This window comes from Lithobates pipiens, unplaced genomic scaffold (assembly GCF_037356315.1).
Source record: "Lithobates pipiens isolate NorthernLeopardFrog02 unplaced genomic scaffold, aLitPip1_a1.2 Scaffold_16, whole genome shotgun sequence".
Taxonomy (NCBI): Eukaryota; Metazoa; Chordata; class Amphibia; order Anura; family Ranidae; genus Lithobates; species Lithobates pipiens.
Window position 1 is genome coordinate 635,899,885 of NW_027507748.1, and position 27,153 is coordinate 635,927,037.

A 27,153-nucleotide genomic window follows, 5' to 3' on the forward strand; every position below is an offset into this window, starting at 1 on the left:
GGTAGATGGAGGAATCCCCCTGCTGAGACATTGCAGCTCCTACTGCTCTCAGAATACACTGATCAGTGGCTCCAGCCGCTGATCAACCAATGTTTACCATGGACTTCTGTTGAGTAGGGACAGCCACAAACTGATTGGAAATTTGGCTGGTTCCTGCTGAAACCGATGAATTTGAATCAGTGTATGGCTAGTCTTACCTGTCTTTGCTACAATATCCATTGACAACATCACAATCTCTGATCATGCCCCAATCTCTCTTGAATTCCTGCTCCCCTTAGCACACTCCATCTAGATGCATTAGTGTCTCAATAACAGTCTTCTTTAATACCCATTGGTTATGGCAGACATCCGTTCACATTTGGGTTGCCCATAAGCCTTTTATCAAGGGCAGGCTGATAAAGCATAACTCCAAGCTCCAGAAGGCCAAACTTATTTATAGTTCAATCTTTTTATTAAAGTTTTCAAGTAACAAACAGGCTCCCCTAGCAAGGGAAAGATAACAGTCTACTTGGACAATAGTGGAATTTGAGTACGGTTAGGACACATAACAGCCATATGAAAAAAAAAATAAAAATCTCATGAGTAATTACTCCAGGGATGCACACCCGAAAATTGATAGGCTGTTACGCGATAAAACTGCATATAGGATCAAGTAGTTATTAATGGGCCAAAATGATTTATCTGCAAAATCTAACTGAGGTTCAATCACTTAAGCTCACCCACAAGCGCACAGAATTGGAGGAAGTTGGAACCAAACTGTTTTAAGCCAGAGACTCTGTCAGGACACTTTACCTGGGGAAGGTGAAAGCCACTTTAACAAAGTGTCGATCAGGGGCGGACTGACCATTTGGCCACACAGGCACTGCCCGAGGGCCCCGGGCCACTAGGGGGGCCCATCAGGGTTGCCAGCCTCAGTAAAAACAGGGACAGTATGTAAAAATCTGTGTTTTTTTTACATCTGTCTCTGAAATGTCCCTTGCCGACATCCTTTTGGTCTAAAAATCCAAAGATTATAGCTGCCCCACCTCTCCAGTACCTTCTCAGCCAATAGAAACATGTCTGTGTATACTGTGTGTATATGTATGTGTATACTGTTTGATTGTATACTGTGTGTGTGTGTATACTGTGTGGCCCCATAATCTCTGATTGCTTGGGGGCCCCATAATCTCCTATTGCCTGGGGGCCCCATGAGTTGTCAGTCCGCCTTGGTGTTGATGCATCTTTTTCGATATGGCATTAATTGTGGCAGGGCATGATTCCAACTCAGAGAACACAAAGTTGTTGTACTTGGTGCCATATAAAGATTGGTATTGGGGGCGTGGCCGAGACCGGCATGTGAGAGGACGTTCATCACGGAGCTCCCGCACCGATCCTGTAAAGATCCTCTTCCCAGCCAGCTAATACACCCGAAATCGGGCTGATCTCAGCACAGGGGATCCCACTGGTGTGCCTGGAACCGCGGCCGCGGTCCGTGGAGAGTATGATGACCCGAAAACACGCGGAGACCGGGACGCCAGATTCCCAACATGGCGCCGCAGCTCCTCTCTCACAGCGTGCTCGTGGCAAGGAGAAGCACAAGGATCCCGGTAAGGCTCCTAAGACCCCTACAAGCACAGCGAAAGACCCCCCGAGGGACATGTTGTACTATGCCCAGAAAATAGTGCCCCAGGCGGCCCAGGGGAGTGGGGAGAACATGTCTGCCACCCCTGCGGTGTTCCATACTCAGCAGGAGGAGGGGAGTGATGCACAGGGCCCTGTGGCGTCCCCCAGCCGGAGCCTTCCTACTATGGAGGAGGAGGATGAGGGAGAGGAAGCAGCTCAGCCATCCTTAGCAGACATACTGAGGGCAGTACAGCGATGCACAGCTTCAGTTCATACTCTGCAGGATCAGTTTGGTGGTCTGAAGGAAGAACTGGGGTTTATTAGGCATGACCTACAGAAAACAAGGGAGCGCATCACCGTGGCAAAAGGCCGCATCAGTGAGATAGAGGACAAGCTGACACCCCTGCTGAGAGACACACAAATTACAGCCAGGATTGCTAGAGCGAATGAACTGAAATCTGACGAAATTGAGAATCGCTTTAGATGGAATAATATCCATATTGTGGGGCTCCCCGAGAAGACGGAGGGTAGGGACCCCACGGACTTTGTTGGACACTGGCTGCTGGAGGTGTTTGGGAAAGAAGTGTTCACACCATTGTACTTGGTTGAATGAGCGCATAGGGTACTGCCATGGCCCCTTCCACCAGGTCACCCGCCCCGCACTATGATAGTAACGTTACTTAACTTTAAAGATAAAGAAATAGTACTGCGCCAGGCAAGAGAGCGACGCAATGTCCAATATAACGGGGCACGCATCTCATTCTATCCTGACTACTCAGCGGAGATACAGAAGCGCAGAGCAAGATTTACTGATGTCAAAAAACGTTTGCAAAGGCTTAGAGCGTCATACGCCATGTTGTTCCCGGCGAAACTGCGGATTACGGCGGGGGGCCAATCCCACTTTTTTGAGGTGGCTGCCGAGGCGTCCGCGTGGCTGGATGCTAATGAACACATTATCAGACAAGCGGGAAGAAATGCGGCGGAAGGAGATTGACCAGACCTCCACTTCAGCATGATTGTATAGCGTTTGTCATTACACCTTTGGGCTGGGAAGCCATTACCTACTGATTTTCCACAAGCGACGTGAGCAAGTGAAGTTATTTTTCACACAGTTAAGCAACACTTTGGTTTGGAACATTCAGTGGTTTAATTGAAGAGCCACTTGGAGTTTTTGGGTATGTTCAACCCAAGTTTTTTTGTACATTTTCTCTCGGTATTCCTCCCTTCTATTGAACGTTGTTTATCCCCTATTTTGCCGCATGGAGGGTCCGCTCTCACTTTTTGGAGAGGGCTACCCTCTCTGCCCCTGCGGGGTCCGGGACAATTTTTGCTTTACAGTTGTGATTTTTATTTTTATGTTTTTGTTCTGTTGTTACCGCAGCTTCAGCTCGAGTAGGAACCGGCAGGCGTACAGGAGGGACTGTGTTCTATGCTGTTTCGCCTTCCATGCCATGGCAAACTCAGTTTATTGGGACTCAGGTATCAAAATTTTGTCACACTTGGCGACCCACACATATGCACGCCCTAAAGCGCCTAGGGCACACACAAAGCCTTACCCTATTATGTTGATGAGTGACTATCTTCATGTGTAATGTACCTTTGTTGTCTTGGAACATTAGGGGCGTTCAGAATCCTCTGAAACGATCTATGGTTTCTACTATCCTTAGGAAATATTCCCCTGCCATTTATGCACTGCAGGAGACTCACTTGGTGCCAGAGATGATCTCCTGCCTGGGATTTTCCTGGGTGGGTAGTGCATTCCATTCCACTCACACCTCGTATTCCAGGGGGGTGAGTGTACTGGTACACCGGGTCATAGCTTTCCAACTGCTGGATAAATTGATAGATACTGAGGGGAGATATGTGATCCTACTGTGTAAAATTTACCAATTGCATTGTATAATTACTGCTGTATATGTGCCACCTCCTTTCACGACAGAGGTGTTGAGGATCATGCTGACGTACCAATTGGGTCACTCGGATGTACCCTTTATTATAGTGGGCGACTTTAATTGTTACATGGATCCAGTCCTGGATAAGCATCCACCTCCGGCGGCCTCCAACACGAGGGCTCGAACGGCACTGCGGAAGTTTACGGAGGAGTTTGGATGGGCTGATCCGTGGCGCAATCGTAATCCACTAGGGGAAACAATTTTCTTGTTTTTCGAAGACCCACCTCTCTCTGTCGAGAATTGATCTGTGTCTCTGTTCGCCTCAGGCGATCCAGTTCTTGGAGGATATTAGGTATTTGGTGAGGGGTATATATGATCATTCGCCCCTATTGGTTTCCTTGGTTGCCAAGCCGGCTACGGATTTGCCGAGGGCACCATAGAAACTCAATGCATTTTGGCTTAATCTATTTCCCTCCCATGACAGGGTGTTGACTGAGATCTCTGAGTTTTGGAGCCGACATGAGGATTACCCTGATTTAAGGCTTGTATGGGAGACATTTAAAGCACATCTTAGGGGACTCCTGATCAATGAGGTGGCGGAAATTAAATCCAATTCACATGCTATCAGGGAACAGACGGAACGACTGGTTAGCCGACTGGAGGCAGACTACATTGCTGACCCCTCTGAGACAGCAAGGGCGGCGTGGCTAGCCGCGCAGGAGGCGGTTACCCGGATCTCCAAGGAGGCGGCTGACAGGAAAAGATTTTTCCACAAGCAGGCCTTCTATGTGGAGGGAGAGCAAACGGGCCGTCTTTTGGCCAAAATTGTTAAGGTCTCCCAGACGTCCCCGTCTATTGGAGCGTTGCGCGCTGAGGGAGGGAGGCTGGTAAACACCCAAGCTAAGGTTATGACAGAATTGGTGGGATTTTACTCAGATTTGTACAAATCCAGGGCGTCTTATTCGACCACTGAATTAGGAGAATACCTGCAGGGAATTGATCTGCCTAAACTTTCTGACTCTCACAGAGCACTCCTGGACTCTCCAATTAGCTTGGAGGAACTGCAAGGGGCTCTTAGCCTCTTCCCGAACTCTAAGGCCCCGGGGGACGACGGTCTCCCAATGGAGGTCTTTAAACAATATGGGGAGGCAATTCTGCCTCGCCTATTGAGAGTTCTTAATTATGCAAGGGAATGCCAATGTCTGCCTGACTCCATGACCAGGGCCAATATTGTTCTCCTTCTAAAACCAGGTAAAGACCCCTTAGACCCGGGCTCATATAGACCGATATCCCTTCTGCAGAGCGATATCAAACTCCTGGCCAAGGTTTTGGCCTTGAGATTGAATGGGGTCATCTCCTCCATTATACACGCGGACCAGGCAGGTTTTATGCCCCAAAAGTCTACAGCCGTTAATGTCCGAAAGCTCTACCTGAATCTTCAAACACAAGGAGAGAATGTGGGTGATCGGGCCTTGCTCTCGCTGGACGCCCACAAGGCGTTTGATAGCGTGGAGTGGGAATACTTATGGGCTGTCATGGGTAAGTTTGGCTTCGGCGAAGGGTTTCCGTCATGGGTGAAGCTCTTATATTGTTCGCCTGAGGCGACTATAAGAGAGGCGGGACATGTTTCCGCCCCATTCTCCCTGCAGAGGGGCACTCGCCAAGGGTGCCCACTGTCGCCCCTCCTTTTTGCCGTGGCCATCGAACCCATGGCATCCTTGATTAGAGCAAATCAGAGGATACGAGGCTTTCAGTATGGGAAATTCCAGGAAAAATCATGCTATATGCAGATGATACCATGCTACTTCTGGGAGACACATCTGATTCCCTGCGGGAGGCTATGGAGACAATAGGAAAGTTTGGTGTGTATTCAGGACTAACTATAAACTGGACCAATCCTCCCTGCTGCTGCTGGATGCTAATCCGGACAGTGATGGTCGGATGATACACGGCGTGCCTGTGTCCACGGGTCTGAAGTACCTGGGTATACAGGTCACGTCGGATCCTCTTGATTATGTCTCCCTTAACCTGACCCCACTTTTAAATAGAATTCGAAATAAAACTAAAATTTGGTGCCGTCTTAAGATGTCACTGGTCGGTAGAGTCAATTTGATAAAGATGATCTTTATGCCCCAACTTTTATATATTTTGCACAATACCCCTATGGTAATCCCTCTGAAATTCTTTTGCGTTATTAACTCCATTTTTAGGGCTTTTATTTGGTTAGACAGACCCCCCCGGATTAAACTGGAACAATTACAACGGTCAAAGGAGGCGGGGGGGCCTCGCCCTCCCTAATCCTTGGGCCTACTACCTGGCAGCACAGGCACAACATATAGCAAGGGGGGACAGGGGAAGAGGAGGAGACCCTATGCTTGGACCCAGTTAAGGCCCTGATGTGCCTGACCTCTGGCCATGGTGATGTACCCTCGGAAATGGAGGCCTTGGCATACGCAAAATCAAATAAACGACTGCCCACCTATGCCCTTATGCAGAAAATTTGGAATAAACTACGACAAATGCAGGGGGTGGAGGGCTTCACTGAGTACAGCCCTATATGGGAGAATAAGCATTACGAGGAGTTGCTACTGCTGGATTGTGGTGCTCGGTGGAGGAGACACGGGGTCACGTACTTGGGCCAAATTTTTACAGCAGGGAGGCTGACTCCCTTCCCCGATTTGAGGGAGAGATTTCACTTGCCGCAGTCTATGCTTTTCTATTACTTGAAACTGCAACATGCAGTGAAGGCTCAAATGGGGGGGGGGGGGGGGGGGCATGGACTCTTTCACCAACCCCGATCTTCCGATCTATGGTTAATGTAACACAGTTTCAGGGTTTTATCTCCAGAACTTATTCCATGGTCCTCGCTGCCTGCCTCGGGGGATTCCCGCAGACGGCACTGAGTAAATGGGAGAGGGATTGTGGTACATTTAAGGAGGAGCAATGGGAGGAGGCCCTACAGGCAGTACAATACTGCTCACTAAATGTGGCCCACCGGCTATCTCAACTATATATTGTGCTCAGAGTTCACTACACGCCGGATAGGATGTTTAGGATGGGGGTGCGACAAGACTCAGATTGCCCTAGGTGTGCCAGGGATCACGGGGATTTGATCCACCTGCTGTGGAGATGCCCCAAACTACACCTATTCTGGACAGGGGTACTGGACACTATTAACAGAGTGTTTCAGATTACCATACCCTCAGACCCAAAACCATGTCTCCTTGGGATCCTGCATGATGTTTCCTTGGGGAACAATAGTGGACAGGCCGTGGCCAGGGCACTGGAAGGCGCCCGAGCCCCTTACACTGGGGGAATGGATCGCTCCAAATGGGGGATACTCTTAGGATGGAAAAGTACATTTTTCAACATAGAGGGCGTCCGGAAAAATTTGAGAAACTCTGGGCGTTTTGGTTGGATACTCCTGGCCTTTCACCGGTTGACTTAGTTCTTGACAGAATGCTGAGATAAGGGCTAGGGGAGTGAAATTAGAATGAGAGGGGCAGTGACTGTTAGACATCCACTGAAAATACATGACTCTGTATGGGTGAATCAGGGAACAGGTGAAATTTAATGCATTAATTGCTGTGGAGGCTGGGGCGCTGAGGCATGTGAAGTGGTGAAATAATTATCTGTATATTCCTTTTGTAAGGATGAACAAGTTTGTACACTGTGCCAAAGATTTGAACTTGAGATGTAAGCTGCAAGTTGTACTCAAATGTTTTGTTGTTACTTAATAAACTTTTCTGATTTAAAAAAAAGATTGGTATTGACAACATAATTCTTCTTCTCTGTACCTATCATGACGTCCCCGTATGCTCCCTGTCATTAAATATGTAATTCGCTCCAACTGCACTGATGGTGGAAATAACACATCTTTCCCACAGGCAACAAGCACAATGAAAAACAGAACCCGATAGTACTTCAATTAAAGAAATGGATGAGGGAACAGGCAGAGAACCGCATGTTCCATATTTTACCTATTATTTCATTTACCTCCAGGAACAGGGATAAAGCATTCAAAACAATGTTAATCTATATTTTATGAGAAGTTCATTTAACATGTGTTGCCTGAGGTGCTAGTTGAGATGTTAACCATTACATAAGAAATTAATATAAAGGCTTGAAAAGATGCAGTGACTTTCTCTCCAAACCCCACCTGCAATTGGATAGAAATGTCCGAAGGAGAAGTCACCAGGATGCCCACTAAGTAGCTGATCAGAATGGGACTACAAGTCCAGCAGACTCCATGAGCTCATTGTTCCACTTTTTCCTGTCAGCTGAAGGCATTCTAGGTAATTGCTCATCTTCAGAGAAGCTAGAACAAATCCCACTAGACAACCATGGCTGGATAAGCTCTATAACCCTGGTATCCTTACAGGACAACGTCTCCAATGCCACTAGTTTCCTCAATACAGTAAGCTTTGCCAACCACCCCAAGGGTATGGAACTTTAGCGCACAGGTATGGGCAGCTCGGCATTAGATTTTTACTGTTTCGGGCTGTAGACAGCAGGGATGCCACAGCTATCAAAGGAAGTAAATTAAGACCTGCAGGGGTGGGGGTTACATCTTATGCCATGTACACACAATCGGAATTATGGTCGGAAAAAGGTCTGATGGTTTTCACGACGGAATTCCACTCAAGCTGTCTTGCCTACACACGATCACACCAAATTCCAACCGCCAAGAACATGGTGACGTACAATACGTATGACGGGACTAGAAAAAGGAAGTTCAATAGCCAGTAGCCAATAGCTTCCGTCTTGTAGTTGAATCTGAGCATGCGTGAGTTTCTGCGCGTTGGAATTGCATACACACGATCGGAATTTCCGAAAGAAAGTTTTTCCGTCAGGAAAATTGAGAACCTGCTCTCAAATTTTTTCTGGGGGGAATTCGGCCAGCTAAATTCCGATGGAGCCTACACACGGTCGCATTTTCCGATGAAAAGCTCTCATCGGTCTTTTGCTGGCCAAAATTCTGATTGTGTGTAAGCGGCATTACTCTATTGATGGGGCCAGGGAGAGGGGCTGGGGGATTTTGCAACAACTGGGGACCTTCTGGAAAGGCCACAGGACACATAGTTTTGCAACTGTACATGTCTGCACTATTTTTACCTTGCAAATTTACACATATTTGCATTACAAATCGTTTTTCTTTAACCACTTTGTTTGCAATATGGCACTGCGTTACTTTAACTGACAATTGCGTGGTCGTGCGACTCTGTACCCAAATAAAATTTGTGTCCTTGTTTTTCCCCACAAATTGAGCTTTCTTTTGGTGATATTTGATCACTTCAGTGGTTTTTATTTTTTGTGCTATAAACAAAAAAAGAGCGTCAATTAAAAAATATATATATATATATATATATATATATATATATATATATATTTTTTTTTTTTTTTTTTTTTTTACTTTCTGCTATAATTCACATTCAATAAAAAAAAAAAAAAAAAATGTCTTCATTAATTTAGAGCAATATCTAAACTGCTACATATTTTTGGTAAACAAAATCCCAATAAGCGTATGTTGATTGGTTTGCGCAAACGTTATCGCGCTTACAAACTATGAGATATTTTTATGGCATTTTTATTTATTTATTTTTTACTAGTAATGGCAACGATTTTTTAGCTGGACTGCGACATTGCGGCAGACAAATTGGACACCTAACTGACACTTTTTGGGGAACCAGTGACATTATTACAGTGATCAGTGCTAAAAATATGTATTGTTATTGTACCAATGACACTGGCTGAGAAAGGGTTAACATCAGGGGCGATCAAAGGGTTAACTGTGTGCCTAGCTGGTGCTTGCTAACTATGTGGGGGATGATCTGACTAGGCAAAGACAGAGATCTTAGCAGGAACACCGATCTCTATCTTCTTCCCTGTCAGAATGGCAATTTACCTTGTTTACATAGGCAGATCACTTTTCTGCCTCTCTTGGGAATGACTGCAAGTGGCCGGCGGACATCAGGTCCACCAGGCCCGCTGATTGGCTCCCCCTCTGTCCAATCTGCGCTAATCGTGCCTCCAGCGGTGCACATGCCCCCTAGTGTCTATTACACTAAATGACGTACAGTTACGTCATTTTGCGCAATAGAGCCAACCTGCCGCAGTACAGGTACGTTACGCGGTCGGCAAGTGGTTAAAGTGAAATTCAAGTCAAAACATTTTTTTCATTATTGACAGTGCGTGCGTGAGGGTCAGTTTTTTTTATTGCTATGCTGTTGTTGGAGAGATTGTCCTAACTTTCTTTTGTGTCACTGTAACATGAAGGAAGACAATTTCTCTCCAACTAGGACAGAGACTTCTATCTGTATCCTTGATGGACAGTTACTTACCTCTTGTTTCTGTGACAAATATCATAATAGAAGTTCCTTTACGGTGGATTTTGTTAGATCCCTCTTGACACATTTGCTGGGGAAATTTTGAGGCCACATACATGCTGTATTCTCTATGATGCCTTTTCTCCTACAGGAGTTTAGCACCGGAAAACGCAGTAAAAATGTTAAGTTATTCTGGCCATTAGAATGTATTAACGCGCATAAATGTGTTTGTTTATGCACTTTTGAGCGTATTTATTGCTCAAAAGCTCCTCTTTTAAACGTAACTTTTGGTGGGGGTTTTTTCTGCCTCAAAACACCCCTGCCTCTAAACTCATGTTAGTACCTTTGGTGTGCATGGACACATAGGCTAACATAGGGGCAGAGAAAAAAAAAACTCTCAAACATCTGTAAAAGCTGTGTTTTTCAAGCTCGGGTGTGCAAAAGTCCTGTTACACTGTTTTAGTCTACTCATATGATATCACTTTAAAGTGGTAGTAAAGTCCCCCTTTTTTACTTGTATGTACAGGTAAGCCTATAAGAAGCCTGTAGCTACAGTAAATATCTCTTAAGTGTCCGCCGTTTAGGAGATATTTACTTTAGAAGCAGGCAGTGACCTAACCGACACATGTGCACTGCACTCTCAATGGACGGTATGTCGTTCTTTGAGATCGCTGTGCAGCGCTTGTCACTTCCGCACGAATTCCAGCCTAACACTAACTATGCTTAAATTGGTCCTTCTCCAGAATTTCCGTGCTTTGTCAAGCACTCTCTCTTCTCCCCTGCAGCTGCCACATACTGACACTTGCTGCTTCAACCTGGTTCCTCCCAGCTAACCCAGAACAACACAGCACTTGCTGGCTTCTTCCGGCTTGACTGCGATTGTCGCGGCAGGTGTACATCTGTGGACTAGAAGTGTTGTGGACTGTTCCCGTGGGTTTCCTTCTCTCAGATGAGCTTACCATCCTTTACCCGATGTGAGTGTTCTTATGTTACTTGCCATTGTACAATAAATATTGCACTTATGCCACGTACACACGATCAAACTATCCGCCCGTGTGTGGGCTCCGGCGGACTTTTTTCCCCCAAAAGTCCGGCGGACTTAGAAAGTAGTTTTAACTCAAAAATTGTCCGCCGGACTACAATCCGTCTGTGTGTGTGCTAGTCCGCCAGACTTTTGAAATGACAGGATTTTCCCGCACACGGAGGAAAGTCCGTTCATTTTGAACGCGGCTCCAGGTAGCCGGGACTAGTGAAGGAAGTCAATCTCACCACCTTCAGCGGCGAGATTGACTCATCGCTGGCCCCGTCACCTGGTATGGATTTAAAGGGGAAGCCCTACACCGAAACAACGGTGTGGGGGTCCCCCCCAAGGTCCATATAAGACCCTTATCTGAGCATGCAGCCTGGCCAGTCAGGAAAGGGGGTGGGGACAAGCGAGCGCCCCCCCAAGCTGTAACAGGCCGCGTGCCCTCAACATGAGGCGTGCTTGGGGGAAAGGGTGCAGCCCACCCACCCCAAAGCACCTTGTCCCCATGTTGATGAGGACAAGGGCCTCTACCCGATAACCCTGGCTGTTGGTTGTTGGGGTCTGCGGGCAGGGGGCTTATCGGAATCCGGGAGCCCCCTTTAATAACAATGTACCCCTACCCATTCACCTGGTTAAAAAAAATGGTGGTATGGCTCAAGGGGGGGGGGGTGCGCTCACTCGTCCCCACCCCGTTTCCTGACCGGCCACGCTGCGTGCTCGGATAAGGGTCTTATATGGACCTTGGGGGGGACCCCCACACCGTTTTTTCGCGTAGGGCTTCCCCTTTAAGTCCATACCAGGTGATGGGGCCAGCGACATGTCAATCTAGCCACCGAAGGCGGCGACATTGACTTCCTTCGCTAGTCCCGGCTACCTGGAGCCGCTTTCAAAATGAACGGACTTTCCTCCATGTGTGGGCAAGTCCGTTCATTTCAAAAGTACGGCGGGCTACATTTCAAAAGTCCAGGTCGTGTGTGGGCAGGTCCACTCGTTCAGAAAGTCCGGCTGTTTGTCCCCCAGACTAAGTCCACCGGATAGTCTGATCGTGTGTACGTGGCATTAGAGGCACTTTTTGTCTTTCCTTTTCATATTGTACCTCATAGTTGGCTTCACTCCAAAGAAAAGCTTTGCCCTTCGTGCTTGTCTTCTACTCAAGAAAACGCTGTCATCATCATCATTAAGACTTTTCATCCCTTTCCCATGGATGTTGTATTTCCCATATTTCCTGCCATGTACTCTTTTTAACCCATTTCCCATTTAGTGTATGTTTGCTATATAAACATCCTGTGCGCTAGCTTTTCCCATATTTTTAGGAGGTACTGATAGGCGGCACTAATGGGCACTGATAGGGGGCACTGTTGAGGCTGCACCGATAATCAGGGCACAGATGATCAGTGTAAATGATGTGCTGACAGCCTTGCCGGTTAAGAGCTATTCTTTACTCCCACAGACACAGCATGGGAGGAAAGGACTGCCAATAACAGGCAAGTTTGTTTACATGTGATCAGCTGTGATTGGACACAGCTAATCACATGGTAAAGGGCTGCTGTGATTGGCCCTTTTTGCCTATTTGGGATAAGCTGTCCGAAGGACACAGTGGTCGCAGAGCGTACCCAATGTGCACTGCAGGAGGCGAGCAGGGGGCAGGGTTCTGGGAGGACATCTATTGATGCCCTCCCACAACTTGGACGACCGCGCTGTAGCCATCTTTTAGCTATAATGTGGCCGGCAAGTGGTTAAACCCTAACTCCAGGCAAAACTCTATTGTTCTGCACAGTGTTGTTAGTCTAAAGCCTTGTACACAAGTTGGGATTTTCCGCAGACAAAATGTCAGACTTTTGTCCGAAGGGCGTTGGCCAGGAACTTGTCTTGCATACAAACAGCGAGGAATTGTTGGCCAACAAACACGAACATAGTGATGTATTAGGCGTACTATGAGACTATAAAGAGGAAGTTCAACTGTCATGCACCACCCTTTGGGCTCCTTCTGCTAATTTCATGTTTGTAGAATATTGCTGAGTGTTGATTCGCACTTTTCATTTTGTGTTTTTGAGTTTGTTTCTGAGCGGCTGTTCGTCAACCAGCCACGTTGTGGAATCGGAGGAGATAACGTGTTATTTATTATTGGCCTTGGAGTTATTGCTTTGACCCAAGTCCAGTCCAGTAACAGAAGGAGGAGGATTTCTTGGACCAGAAATTGGTTGCTTTATTAAACTTGACTAATTATGTCATATGCCTTTGCTGCGGGAGCTCCAGAAGAATAATCTGGATGATTATCGGAATTATCTCCGGATGACGGACCTCTGCTTACACCAACTCTTGGCATTGTTGACCCCCTATATTAAGAAGTAGGACACATGCATGAGGCTTTTATTTTATTTTTTGGTTGAATAATGATTTGATTTGGTATATTTTCTATATTTTTGGATGCATAGAATGCACTTTTTGGTTAAGTTCTATTGGCAGATGTCTAATATTATTTGTTTTCTTTTTTTAATGTACAATAAAAAAAATTGTGGAGAATAATACTTGGCTATGTGTTTTACTTCAAATGATAGTTTGGGAGTAGACTAGAGTAGATTTTAAAAAATACAATGTAAAATTAACAAGGGACACCAACATAGTTGTATCTTTGCTCTTAAAAATAACGGGATAATGGTGTGGTAACTTGCACTAACAAATTAAAAAATAACAAGCATAATAATATTATTCTTGATATCACTAGAAAAAAAAGCCTTTGAAAACTTGTTTGCCATAACTCCATCGGTATCACCAGCAAAGCAGCTTCATTACTAAAGAAGAAAAGAATTCTGCGCTTCATTTCGAGATTTAATAATGTGCCACGTCACAAGCCTACTAAACATTGTGTTATTTTTCCGCTATATTGTTGGTTTTATTTATTGATGTTGATATTATTTGCATCACTTTACTGTTTATTATATTCTCTAGGTCAATTTTATATAGAGAACATATATTTCCCTTATAATTCTGCTTGATTTATACTAAACATTGTGTTATTTTTTCCACTATATTGATGTTGATATTATTTGCATCACTTTACAGTTTATTATATTCTCTAGGTCAATTTTCTATAGAGAACATATATTTCCCTTAGGCCGCGTATACACGGTCGGATTTTCCGACGGGGAATGTTCCATGGGAGCTTGCTGTCAGGAAAGCCTGACCGTGTGTATGCTCCATCAAACATTTGCTGTCAGAATTTCCGCACACAAATGTTTGAGAGCAGGTTCTCAAATTTTCGGACAACGAAACTTGTTATCGGAAAGTCCGATCGTGTGTACACAAGTCTGTCGCACAATATATTTTCTGTGCTTCATTACGAGATTTAATAATGTGCCACGTCACGAATGTTAATTCTCTTGTAAACGCTAGTTTACAAGACCGACCGCTTCCGGCTCGAGAATGTGTGTTTGTACTTTGGACTTTTGTCTGATGGACCTGTGTACACACGATTGGAAAATCTGACAACAGACCGCTGTCCGCGGAAAATTTATAAGCATGCCATCCAACATTTTTCCACGGAAAATCCAACAACAATTGTCCGATGGAGCGTACAAATGGTCGGATTTTAGGCCAACAGTCTGACATCACACAATTTGTGGTGGAAAATCCGATCGTGTGTATGAGGCTTTAGGCTCGCTTCACACAGGGGCTACTTGTCCAGACGACTTCGCCGCCTGACAAGTCGCGCTCCGTTCTGTACAATGGAACCATTTTAATAGGAGCGACTCAAGTCACTCCGACTTAGAAAAAGGTTCCTGCACTACTTCAGGCGACTTGCATTGACTTCTATACAGAAGTCGTTTTGCAAGTCGCCGCTGATCGTGTGCAGGTCGCGGCGCTGCAAGTCGTGCCGCCCCTGTGTGAACCAAGCCTAACACTGCACACATACTTACAGAACAGAGAAGCAAGGTGATGGCCTGATTAATGTGCAGCTGTTCCTTTATTGTCCAATCACAGACAGGTTGGTCTGAGTGTATTTCTTAACTGCTGCAGAGGTCACATCCTACAGTAGCTGCCTGGCAGAAGTACCTGAATGACTCAACTAACTGAACACATAGTTACAAATCATTTGGCAGGTAAAACAGTTCATGTATATGTATTTTAAAAGAGAATTTAGCTTTTTTCCTGCCAAATCTGGACATATTCAATCATTTAGTGTTGTACGACATAAATGAGAAAAACATTACTTCTGGAATCAGCAATAGCCACATCACAAGCGTATGCACGGTTCATACACGTGACAGTCTATCCCTTCCACCACCGCTACTGCCCATCCGTCTGAGATCACATATGTGGCTCGCTGCTTAAAGCACTAAGCCATACGTCAGGTTTCCCCACTGGATATACAAGTCAGACTCTATTTAAGTGGCATTTATTTTTTAAATGACAATTTCTCTCTAAGCAGATTTGTCTATCTTCACTCATTAACTCACAGACCATAATAGGAATTAGCAAGTGAAAACACAAGGCCTGCTTTACTACTTATACAAAACAGGGATTATAATGGTTCATCTGCAATAGGGAATTCTGGGTAATGTCATGTGCTAGGTCAAAAGAACCTTCTGCTTACTGACTATCGTGTTAAAACACCAGCCATGATTTTAACCTTTTGATCTAAAATAGAGGTCCATCTAATGAGAAGATATGATAGACATTCATGTATTGGGAAAGACCCACTCTTTTCTTCCATGGGTGGAGAGTTAGCCATTGACACCGTTCACAGATCACTGGGCCTAAACGTATGCTTGGTGAAAGGAAAAAAACAAAAACAAGCATCTTTTTGTTTGGATGAGAAAAGCTAAATCCCAAACTATGGATAGCATCAGGGTTTGTATACAAGGGTGATCAAGGTTGGTCAATGTCATGTGTTCACCAGACCTTAAAGTATAACTACATTTTTTCATTCTGAATAGAGTGGGTGATAGTTAAAAGCTCTGTTTGTTTGTTTTTGCGCCATTACAAAATCCCTCCAAAATGACGGAACAGTCTTCTTAAGGCCCATACCCATGATCGGACTTTTTGACAACAAACATGCAAATTAGCTGTTTTGGCGCAACATCAGACCGTGTGTACGCTCCATCGGACAAACTTTTTTGCTTTTCATCTGACTTTTGTTGGCTGTGCAAAAGGACAAACTTTTTGACAACATAAAGCCCCATACACACTATCAGATTTTCTGCTGATTTTTGTCTTCAGATTTACCAAAACCATGTAGTAGAAGGGCCTGCCTGATTGCATAAACATTGAAACTCCTAAGGTTTGACCTCATATTATATGGTTTTGGTCAATTTGAAGACAAAAATCTGCAGAAAATCTGATAGTGTGTATGAGGCTTAAGTCTGATGGAGCAAAGCCCGATCGCGTGTACAGAAAACCATAGGACTTTTGTACAAAGTACAAACAGGCTTGCTTAGAACCAATGCAAAAGATCAGACAACAATACAGAAGTTGACCAAAGGTGGCACTGGAGTAATTGAACGTGCTCTTTTGAAGTGTCGTCAGTACGTTGAAACGTCACTACGTTCTTGTTTGTTGCCTAAAAAATCCGATGATGTGTATGCAATACAAACTTACAGCCAAAACCCTTTGTACAAAAGTCAACGGGAAAGTTTGTACAAAGTCCGATCTTGTGTATGAGGCTTTAGACAGTTGTCATTAAAAACAAAATGTGCCCATTGGAAGATTTGCCTCTATTCCTATTCTGGTGGCAACTTGAAACTAGATTTTCTACAGATTAAGACCCCATTCACACCTGAGCGTTTTGTAGCTTGAAGCCTGAAGCTACAAAACGCTGGAGGGGAAAAAATCCATTATTCTCAATGGAGATGGTTCACATCTCACTCCAAAACGCCTAAAGCCGAATGCCTGAAGCGCAAACAAGTTCTGGACCCTTTTTTGTAGCTCGAATCGGGCAGATTTGGGCGTTTTTCTTCTTTTTACATTGGTGACCTTTTGCCCTGCACAAAATTGCGGCAAAAAACGCTGCAAAATCGTGGTAAAAAACGCTGCAAATAACGCTATGCTCAGGTGTGAATGGGGCCTTAGTGTTGGTGACAGTGGTCACTAAGACAAAGGCTTAGGCATATTCTCTAAAGGGTAATGATGCACACTATGTTCCAGATACAGAAAAAAAACAAATAATAAAACAAAAAAAGTCACAAAACCTCTTAGCACAAATTTGGGAGCATGAAATTGTCCAGAAAGTCTTCATATGCTGACGCCTTAAGAGTTCCCTTGACTGGAACCAATGAAAACATACAGTAAAGTAATGCAAATAATATCAACATCGATAATTAAAACCACCATGTCTTTATGTTCCCTGGGGATGTCCCTTGTATAGACAAAATGCGAAGGGAGGAGCTAGTGGCCTATGAGATCATGACACCTGCTGGTGTAGCGCAGTGTGGTGTTTTTGAGCTTTTGTAACCTTGGGGTGATTTAATTACATGAAATAAATTGGTGTTTTTAGCAATATTACACTATGGTCCTTTGTATTTTCCGGTCAATCTTCACGCAGAGAATTGTGCTTTCTGGACAGCAAGCGGAGGACTTGGTGGGTGTGAAGGTTGTTAACATACTCTGGTGTGATTTGCGTTTAGTGTATCCTGCGCTAGTGATCTTGTATACTCTGGAGATCCTGGTAAGGTAATTCATATACACTATATTGTCAAAAGTATTGGGACACCTGCCTTTACATGCTCATGAACTTTAATGGCATCCTAGTCTTAGTCCATAGGGTTCAATATTGAGTTGGCCCACCCTTTGCAGCTATAACAGCTTCAACTCTTCTGGGAAGGCTGTCCACAAGGTTTAGGAGTGTGTCTATGGGAATGTTTAATCATTCTTCCCGGATCACATTTGTGAGGTCAGGCACTGATGTGGACAAGATGTTCTGGCTCGCAGTCTCTGCTCTAAATCATCCCTAGAGGCAACTCAGTTTGCATTGTGCGCTATACAAGTATTTCATTCATTCATTCAATATTAAACCTTACAGAGTAAACCTGGGATGCCATTAAAATTCATGTGCATGTAAAGGCAGGTGTCTCAATACTTTTGACAATATAGTGTATCTATGTCTGAGGTGGTTTGGGACTAAAACACGTGAAATTGTGGCATTTCATTTTCACACAAGATTCTACATCAGCCGCCTATTGGAGTCCTGAAACATTGTTTTGGGTGTAGACTTTTATTTTCACACAAGATTGTTTATAATGTAGTCCTGAATATTCCTTTTTGCGAGTAGACTTTCATTTCAATAATATCATTGTTTGTTTGATTTATACAAAAAATTGTGTTATTTTTCCACTATATTGTTGGTTTTCTTTATTGATGTTGATATTATTTGCGTCACTTTACTGTTTATTATATTCTCTAGGTCAATTTTCTACAGAGAACATATATTTCCCTTATATTTCTGCTTGATTTATACTAAACATTGTGTTATTTTTCCACTATATTGTTGGTTATATTTATTGATGTTGATATTATTTGCATCACTTTACTGTTTATTATATTTTCTAGGTCAATTTTCTATAGAGAACATATATTTTTCTTAGGCCTCGTACACACGGTCGGATTTTCTGACGGGAAATGTTCGATGTGAGCTTGTTGTCAGGAAAGTGCGGCCGTGTGTATGCTCCATCAAACAGCACAAAAATGTTTGAGAGCAGGTTCTCAAATTTTCCGACAACAAAACTTGTTACCGGAAAGTCCGATCGTGTGTACACAAGTCCGTCGCACAAAAGTTCATGCAGAAGGAGCCGCACTGGCTATTGAACTTCCTTTTTCTCGGCTTGTCGTGCGTGTTGTACTTCACCGCAAATTTTTGGCCAACATTTGAGTGATCGTGTGTATGCAAGACAAGTTTGAGCCTACATCCTTCGGGAAAAAAATACACGGTTTTATGTCGGAAAATCTGATCGCGTGTACGGGACATTAAGGATGATACAGATAACAATAAAAACCTAACAGAGCTTCTAATTCCTCAAAAAAAAATCTAGATATAAAATAGAATAAACATCTAAATAAAAGAGTTTTGGTTTCAGATGTTCTCTTGTATCTACTGAGTTTTTAAGCAGTAAATGCTTAATGCATGTGGATAAAAATGAATAGAACAAATGATGTATAAAACAAATGTGATAAAAAGCGTTTATGATTGGTTCTATTGTATCCATATTGACACACAATATACTCACTGCTTGTAGATGACATGCGGCTGTAGTCTGACCTGCAAGGCAAGCAATGAAATCTATCAGAATGGATGGCTTTCACTGAATTATTCAGAGACTGCTAAAATCACACTCACACTTTGAAATGATATTTTTCTTCCAGTGTTAAAATATTCATCTTATGTGTTAAAAAGTTTTATGCACACAATGAAAATACAGGCGCAATCATTCTGAGCTCTTATCTAATATTAGCAAAAGAAACAGTAGTCTATTGATGCTTTATTATCAAGCACATTAGAGATACTGAATGTAAATGACACTGTAAAAGATTTATTTTGTTCATCTTTCCCCAAGAGAAATGTATCCATTTTCACATCCACGCTAAACAGCACGGATTGAGGAATCTTGCCTATAGTATTGAGGCAGACTCAGCACCCACAGCTGCCTTAAAGAGGAGCTCCACCTAAAAGGGGAAGCTCTGCTTGTCTGCCTCCCCCCCACTGCCACATTTGGCACCTTATGGGGGGGGGGGAGCAGGTACCTGGCTTTGAGTTTGGCCCTCGCCACAGCTGGCCGACTGAGAAAGAGCAGCGCCATTCGGACATGCGTAGAAGGCTTCACTGGCGGTTTCCCTTACCTAAGATGGCAGTGCCAATACCAGAGAGCCAATTCAAGAATCAGTTTGGGTGAGGACACCGCGCAATTCCTGCACAGGTAAGTGCCCTAATAGCAAAAGTCAGCAGCTACATTATTTGTAGCTGCTGACTTTTCATTTTTTGGCAGGGGGCTGGAGCTCCTGCCAATTCAGCAGGAATCAGCCAAAATTGTATGGTCGGCTTAAAGGCTAAGTTCACCTTTTCTAGAATATATGCAGTCAAGGAGCCCCAGTAGATATGTAAAACTGTGTAGCTATGTAAAATGGTCATTAACCACTTCAATACTGGACACTTTTAACCCCTTCCTACCCAGGCCAATTTTCAGCTTTAATTGCTGGAAGGCTTTGAATGACAACTGCGCGGTCATGCAAAATATGTACCCATATGACATTTTTAGCATTTTTTTGTAGAGTTTTTCAGTGGTATTTAATAACCACTGGGTTTTTTTATTTTTTTGCTCAATAGAGGAAATTTTTTAAAAAGTGTTTTCTTTTTTATGTTATACGATTTTGCAAATAAATAATCTTCCTTCATAAGTTTGGTCCAAAAGTGTACTGCTATATTTTCTTTGGTGGAAATAACCCAAATCATTAGGTTATAGAAAGTTATAGAGTCCACAAACTATGGTATATATATATATATATATATATATATATATATATATATATATATATACATACGGTATCACACAAGAGTGAGTACACCCCTCACATTTTTGTAAATATTTTATTATATCGTTTCATGTGACAACACTGAAGAAATGACACTTTGCTACAATGTGAAGTAGTGAGTGCACCACTTGTATAACAGTGTAAATTTGCTGTCCCCTCAATATAACTCAACACACAGCCATTAATGTCTAAACCACTGGCAACAAAAGTGAATACACCCCTAAGTGAAAATGTCCAAATTGGGGCCAAAGTGTCAATATTTTGTGTGGCCACCATTATTTTTCAGCACTCTTGGCATGGAGTTCATCAGAGCTTCACAGGTTGCCAATGGAGTCCTCTTCCACTCCTTCATGATGAAATCACGGAGCTGGTGGATGTTAGAGACCTTGCGCTCCTTCACCGTCCATTTAAGGATGCCCCACAAATGCTCAAACGTGTTTAGGTCTGGAGACATGCTTGGCCAGTCCATCACTTTTACCCTCAGCTTCTTTAGCAAGGCAGTGGTCGTCTTGGAGGTGTGTTTGGGCTTGTTATCATGTTGGAATATTACCCTGTGGCCCAGTCTCCAAAGGGAGGGGATCATGCTCTGCTTCAGTATGTCACAGTACATGTTGGCATTCATGGTTCCCTCAATGACCAGCAGCATTCATGCAGCCCCAGACCATGACACTCCCACCACCATGCTTGACTGTATGCAGGGACAGCAAATCACAAAAATCGATCAATTCTGATGTACTGACAAGCTTTCCCTCAAATGGCCCCTTTTTGGAAAGTAGACAGTCCAAGGTATTTAGTAAGAGGCATGGTTTTATGAAATTGTAATTTTTTGTCACAAGTTTTGGAAAATGAAGAAATTAAAAAAAAAATGTTTGTTTTCTCAATGTTGTACATACTGTCATCGGTGCAGTACAGCATCATCATATAACTGGTGTGACAGTGATCAGGGACACTGACTGGTGACAGCATGTAAAAAAATAAAATAATAATAATACTTTTTTTTTTATTCTTTATATACAGGGACCAGAGCAATACAGTGTTACCATAGTAATACTGTACTACTCTGGGCAGGTGATCAGGATATATATATATATATATATATGTATATATATATATTTTACACACAACGATTGCTTATAATTGTGAATTTTTCAGTAATAAGCAACCATTTTTTCTAAATGAAAACTATTCATTTAGTGTTTACTATTGTGATTAGCTGTAATTGGCCCCAGCTAATCACATGGTGCAGATGGACTGATTGTCTGTACAGTGTGATCACTGTGACCAATCACAGAGCTCATCACAATAGTACACAATGAAAGGCATAAATCAAAGCCTTTCATTGTGTACAATTGTATGTGATCTTTTGTGATTGTCCACAACGATCACATGGTACTGGCAGCGGGCCGATACAGTGATCTGTCTTTGGCTGGTGACAGATCGCACTGGAGCCCAGCATGTGAGATGCGATCCTAGGAGGATGTCATAAGATGTCCAGCCAAAACAACAGGGCTCCTACCCAGCTGTCTTTTTTTAATAGGCTGCCTAATGCCCTGTACACACGGTCAGACATTCCGGCGACTAAATCCATCAGATTTTTTCCAACGGATTTTGGCCCAAACTTGTCTTGCATACACAAAGTTGCCGGAAAAATCTGATCGTTCGGAATGAGGTGACGTAAAACACGTACGATGGGACTATAAAGAGGCCAGTAGCCAATATCTTTTGTCTCGTAATTTATTCTGAGCATGCGTGGCACCTTGTGCGTCGGAATTGTCTACACACGATTGGAATTTAAAGGATCGGATTTTGCCGTCAGAAAATTTTAGATCCAGATCTCAAACTTTGTGTGTCAGAAATTCCGACAGAAAAAGTCTGATGGAGCACACACACAATCAGAATTTCTGACAACACAGTCCATTCGCACATTTTCCGTCGGAAAGTCCAACCGCGTGTACAGGACATAAGAAGGGGTAATTCTATCATATATGTAGGCCATCCCCCCGCCCCCCCAGAAGTCTGTCTGAAAAAATCCCAGTAAGCAACCCCCATGTCCTGCCTTATTGCTATGATGTGAAAACCATTTGTTCTTGGCTCTGTAATCCTGGGAGTAAGCGTACAATGTTTTTTTTCCCCATAGCAATAAGGCAGGTGTGGGGGTTGCTAACTGGTAGTTTTTGGAAGGGTCCCATTGACCTACAGGTATTTATTGAATATTTCACAAAGCTGCTCAGTTGCTCAGTTTTTTAATACCTACTGGGGCTCCTTGACTGCATAGGCTATTTCCTCGAAAAGGTGAACTTAGCCTTTAAAGAAATGGTAAGTTAGTACTTCTTTCAGACACTTTCACGTACAGTATGAATCACAAATTGTGTGTAAATGGAAGCAGACATTAAGTAGAATTGTGTACTTCTACCTGTCACTTTGGATCTTTGTGGTTGCCCAATTTAATTTACTTTGTATAAAGAAAATGTATTGATTTGATTTGATTTGATTACATGCTCATCTTTCCCTCTGTTGATTTACATTGTAAAGAGGAAAGCTTTGATATTCTATAATGACAAAACAAGACCACAGTGTCCCCCACCAAACATTTTCCACTCTGGGCTTATTTTCCAAAAATATAGTCATGAATATAAAAAGTACTAAACCAATATTGTATTTAGCAACCCTCATATTTAGTTAAGTATAATTTTGCGTAAAATAGAAAGAGTGAACCAACTAAATACATTTCTTCCATTGCAATACATTTTATTAAGATATAAAGGATCAATAAACACTGCACACATGATATATACATGACGTGTACACCACTTAGAATACAGCAGAACTGGTAAAACAAGATATACTGGTATCGTTCCTGTATTGTACTACCTAACAAACATATCTGGACAACATATAAAGATATATAGAGCTGTCTTATTAGTGGCTCCACTTGGATTATTAACATAATTATTAAAGTAGGTGTCAACTTTAATTGAATGACATTTAAGGCAGCCATGCATGGATCAAATATGGCTGGTTTAGTAGAGACTGACTGTATGGGCAGGCTGGTTGTACACAAGTTGTTTCAGAACCCGAAGTTTGGTGCTTTAAGTATTGCACAGGTTGAATGAAAATTGTTTTAACTAAGGCAGCACCATCCACATGCAGGACAACTATCATTACAAATATATATATATATATATATATATATATATATATATATATATATATATATATATATATTTTACATAGCAGATGTCCAAAAAATTAGGCATTAAGTGCATGGAGAAATACACAGTAACATCTTTGTGACGGACCGCTTGGTACTCCTCTTGGGTGCTTCCGTCGGTATACAGCTTCCTCCAGTCTAGAACCAGGTATTATAGCGGATTATTGCACTCAAGATCTATACAACACTAGCTTAGGTGCAAACTGGAACTGACTTTATTGTAAATTCACACAGAATATATACCATACAAGATCAGGTAAGAGCTTGATTACATTAACATAAACATAAACAGTATGCAAATAAGCCACTAGTCACTTAAAAAAGCCTAGGTGCCCAGACCGTTTGGCACCAGTTTCCAAGTCAGACCCAGTAAGTAAGACCTACGGCTGTCCAAGCCTGTAAAAGGATAAGCAGACAGACAGAAACAATAGGTGAGGCCTAGGAGGCACACAAAGTTCAGCTTTGATGGTCTTCTCTTTTCCACACGACAGTGTTTAGGTATGGTGATTGACTTTTTAAATACTCGGAAAGTGGGATGGAGTAGCAGGGGAGAATGGCAAAGGTGTGTATTGACTAAAAAGTGATAAGAATGTTGTTATTTTCAGAAACACGCTTCAAAGCAATTACAAAAGTATTGAATACTACTACCGTCATCAGTCAAATATTTTTGAACCGGCCTAATATCAAGCTTAGCTATGTACCAATAAAATTATACAGTGCAGGACCAAGCCCATCCTATCTCTCATTTGTCATGCATTTAAAATATCCAGTGGTATGTGGTCAATGCGCGAACTGAAAGTTGGTAGAGTCTGCAAAACCTTTGCCTCTGGTCCTCTCTAATGTAAATCGCCCCTGCTGCCATCCTGCGCTCCTGCCCACTACTGTCGCCCACATCAGAATCATGGGATGCAGAAAGGTCATGATGAGAGCATTTTATTTGAAAATGAAAGAGGACAAGAAAAGGATTCACTATGGTCAGGGAAAGGGGTAAGTGAAGGATACTAAAATCAGAAGAGCTTGGTCAAAGAGGACATCACAGAAAGCACACTACATTATAATCTAGTGCTACAACTTCCCACGTATCCTGGTATTAAGACCTTTCTGACTTCCTTTTTTTGGGATGAGTGCTACAAAATGTATATATGTTACAGATTGTGACAGACCCAACCAGGACAGGGGCTTTTGGAGGGGACTGCAAGGTAGCCTTTTGCCTACTGACTATGGGTCCTGGCTTTTGAGGGGGCTTGGAGGACTCTTGGAGTGGTCTTGCTTCAAATTAAGGTCCATGTCTCCCTGAAACACACAGACTCTGAGAACCTAGGATCTGGATACAGATTTGGAGCCTTTGTACCCATCATCATGGCTGCTTCACCCTCAACTAGACTGTGAGACTCAGAGCAGATGTTAATATACCGTATATACTCGAGTATAAGCCGAGATTTTCAGCCTCTTTTTTGAGGCTGAAAGTGCCCCCCTCGGCTTATACTCGAGTCATCGCTGTCTGCCCGCTCGATCAGCGTGTCGAGCAGACAGACAGCGGCCATTCTATTCAAAAGCCGCGCCTCCGGCTCCGCCTTCGCCTGTGATAGGCGGAACACTGAATTTCCCAGCAGCCTGTGTTCCGCCTATCACGGACATCGTATCATCCTCGTACTACGGACGAGGATGATACGACGTCTGTGATAGGCGGAACACAGGCTGCTGGGAAATTCAGTGTTCCGCCTATCACAGGCGAAGGCGGCGGCGCAGCTTTTGAATTTTACAATGGCCGCCGACGAAGAGGGCACGGGACGGAGGCAAGGCAAGGCACGGCACGGCACGGGACGGGACGGGACGGGGGCAAGGCAAGGCACGACACGGGACGGATGCAAGGCAAGGCACGGCACGGGACGGAGGCAAGGAGGCAAGGCACGGGACGGAGGCTCGGGACAAAGGTAGGCTGGACACACACACACACACACACACACACACACACACACGGATGGAGACACACACAGGGATGGATGGATGGATGGAGACACACACACACAGGGATGGATGGATGGATGGATGGAGACACACACACACAGGGATGGATGGATGGATGGATGGAGACACACACACACAGGGATGGATGGATGGATGGACACACACACACACAGGGATGGATGGACGGACACACAGGGATGGACGGACACACAGGGATGGACGGACACACAGGGATGGACGGACACACAGGGATGGACGGACACACACACAGGGATGGACAGGCATGTCTCACCCTCGGCTTATACACGAGTCAATAAGTTTGCCAGTTTTTTTGGGGGTAAATTGGGGGCCTCGGCTTATATTCGGGTCGGCCTATACTCGAGTATATACGGTAATCAGCTCAAAACAACCTGATGCTAGGGTCTCCTGATATATTTACTAAATTGTCTTTGCCCCATTGTGTGCCTCCTAGGTGTTAAGTAACCTGTTTCTGAATGTCTGCTATACCTTTTAGAGATTTGGACAGCCCTAGGTCTTACTGGGGAACTGGTGCCAAACGGTCTGGGCATCTAGGCTTATTTAAGTGACTAGTGGTTGATTTTGATATTTTATGCAACAGACAGCATGGATTCATGAAAGACAGAAGCTGTCAGACAAATCTGATTTATTTTTATGAGGAGGCAAGTAAAACCTTGGACAGAGGAGTGGCTGTAGCTGTAGTATAAAAAGCATTTGACACAGTTCCCCACACATGGCTAATGTATAAGGTAAAGCCAACGGGCTTTTGTAAATGGATAGAATACTGGCTAAAAGACCAAATTCAGAGTAGAGGTTAATGATTCATACTCTGAATGGTCTAGGATTATCATTGGTGTACCCCAAAGTTCAGTGTTGGGACCCTTACTTTTTAATAAATTATATAGGATCTGGGAGTAAGAGTACCATTTCAGTCTTTGCAGATGACACCAAGTTATGCAGTTATGCAGGATGGTGCCAAACAGTCTGGGCATCTATGCTTGTTTAACTGACTAGTGGTTGATTACAATAAAGTGAGTTCCAGTTTGCACCTAAGCTAGTGTCCGCTAGATCTTTGGTGCAATATTCCGCTATAATATCTGGTTCCAGATTGGAGGAAGCTGAATACTGATGGAAACACACAAGAGGGTGCCTAATTGGATATCTATGCACTATTATTTAATCGCTCCATGGGTACATTGCCTGGAGACATTTTTAGTTGACGTTTTTTGAGCTGCATGTTTTTTTATTCCTTTTCTTCTGTTTTTCTTTTTGTGTCTTTTTGTACTGTGGCCAAGAATTGCTAGCCAACAATATTCAAATAAGAAAAGTTGTATGTATAAAATTCCTTTAATAAAGTATCTGATTAAAAAAAAGGATGGGTCAAAAGATGAAATAAGCCTTTTATAGCATTTTCCTTCTACAAGAACTGCAGGATTGGTGGATTCCAAAAGATATGGACAGCTGAATTTTTATGCAAATCTTAACTTTTTCTGTGACCCCAACTCCTACAATGCCTCCTATTGGTCCTTTCATGTCATAGACAGCCACTGACCAACAGAAAGATTTGGGGCCCAAATTCTGCAGTAATGG

General features: G+C 43.4%; 1 protein-coding gene across 4 annotated transcripts in view; it reads right to left on the reverse strand.

The window, feature by feature from the left end:
* FAM124A (family with sequence similarity 124 member A) overlaps positions 1 to 27,153 on the reverse strand; it is a 178,376-nt gene that overhangs the window by 67,787 nt on the left and 83,436 nt on the right. For 3 of the 4 annotated variants that reach the window (XM_077484235.1, XM_077484234.1, XM_077484237.1), the window contains exon 2: positions 19,067 to 19,098. The exons of the other annotated variant lie outside the window; for it this stretch is intronic. In XM_077484235.1, the coding sequence (XP_077340361.1) occupies positions 19,067 to 19,098 (32 nt within the window). The remainder of the gene's footprint in view (positions 1 to 19,066; positions 19,099 to 27,153) is intronic. 4 annotated transcript variants of the gene reach the window in all.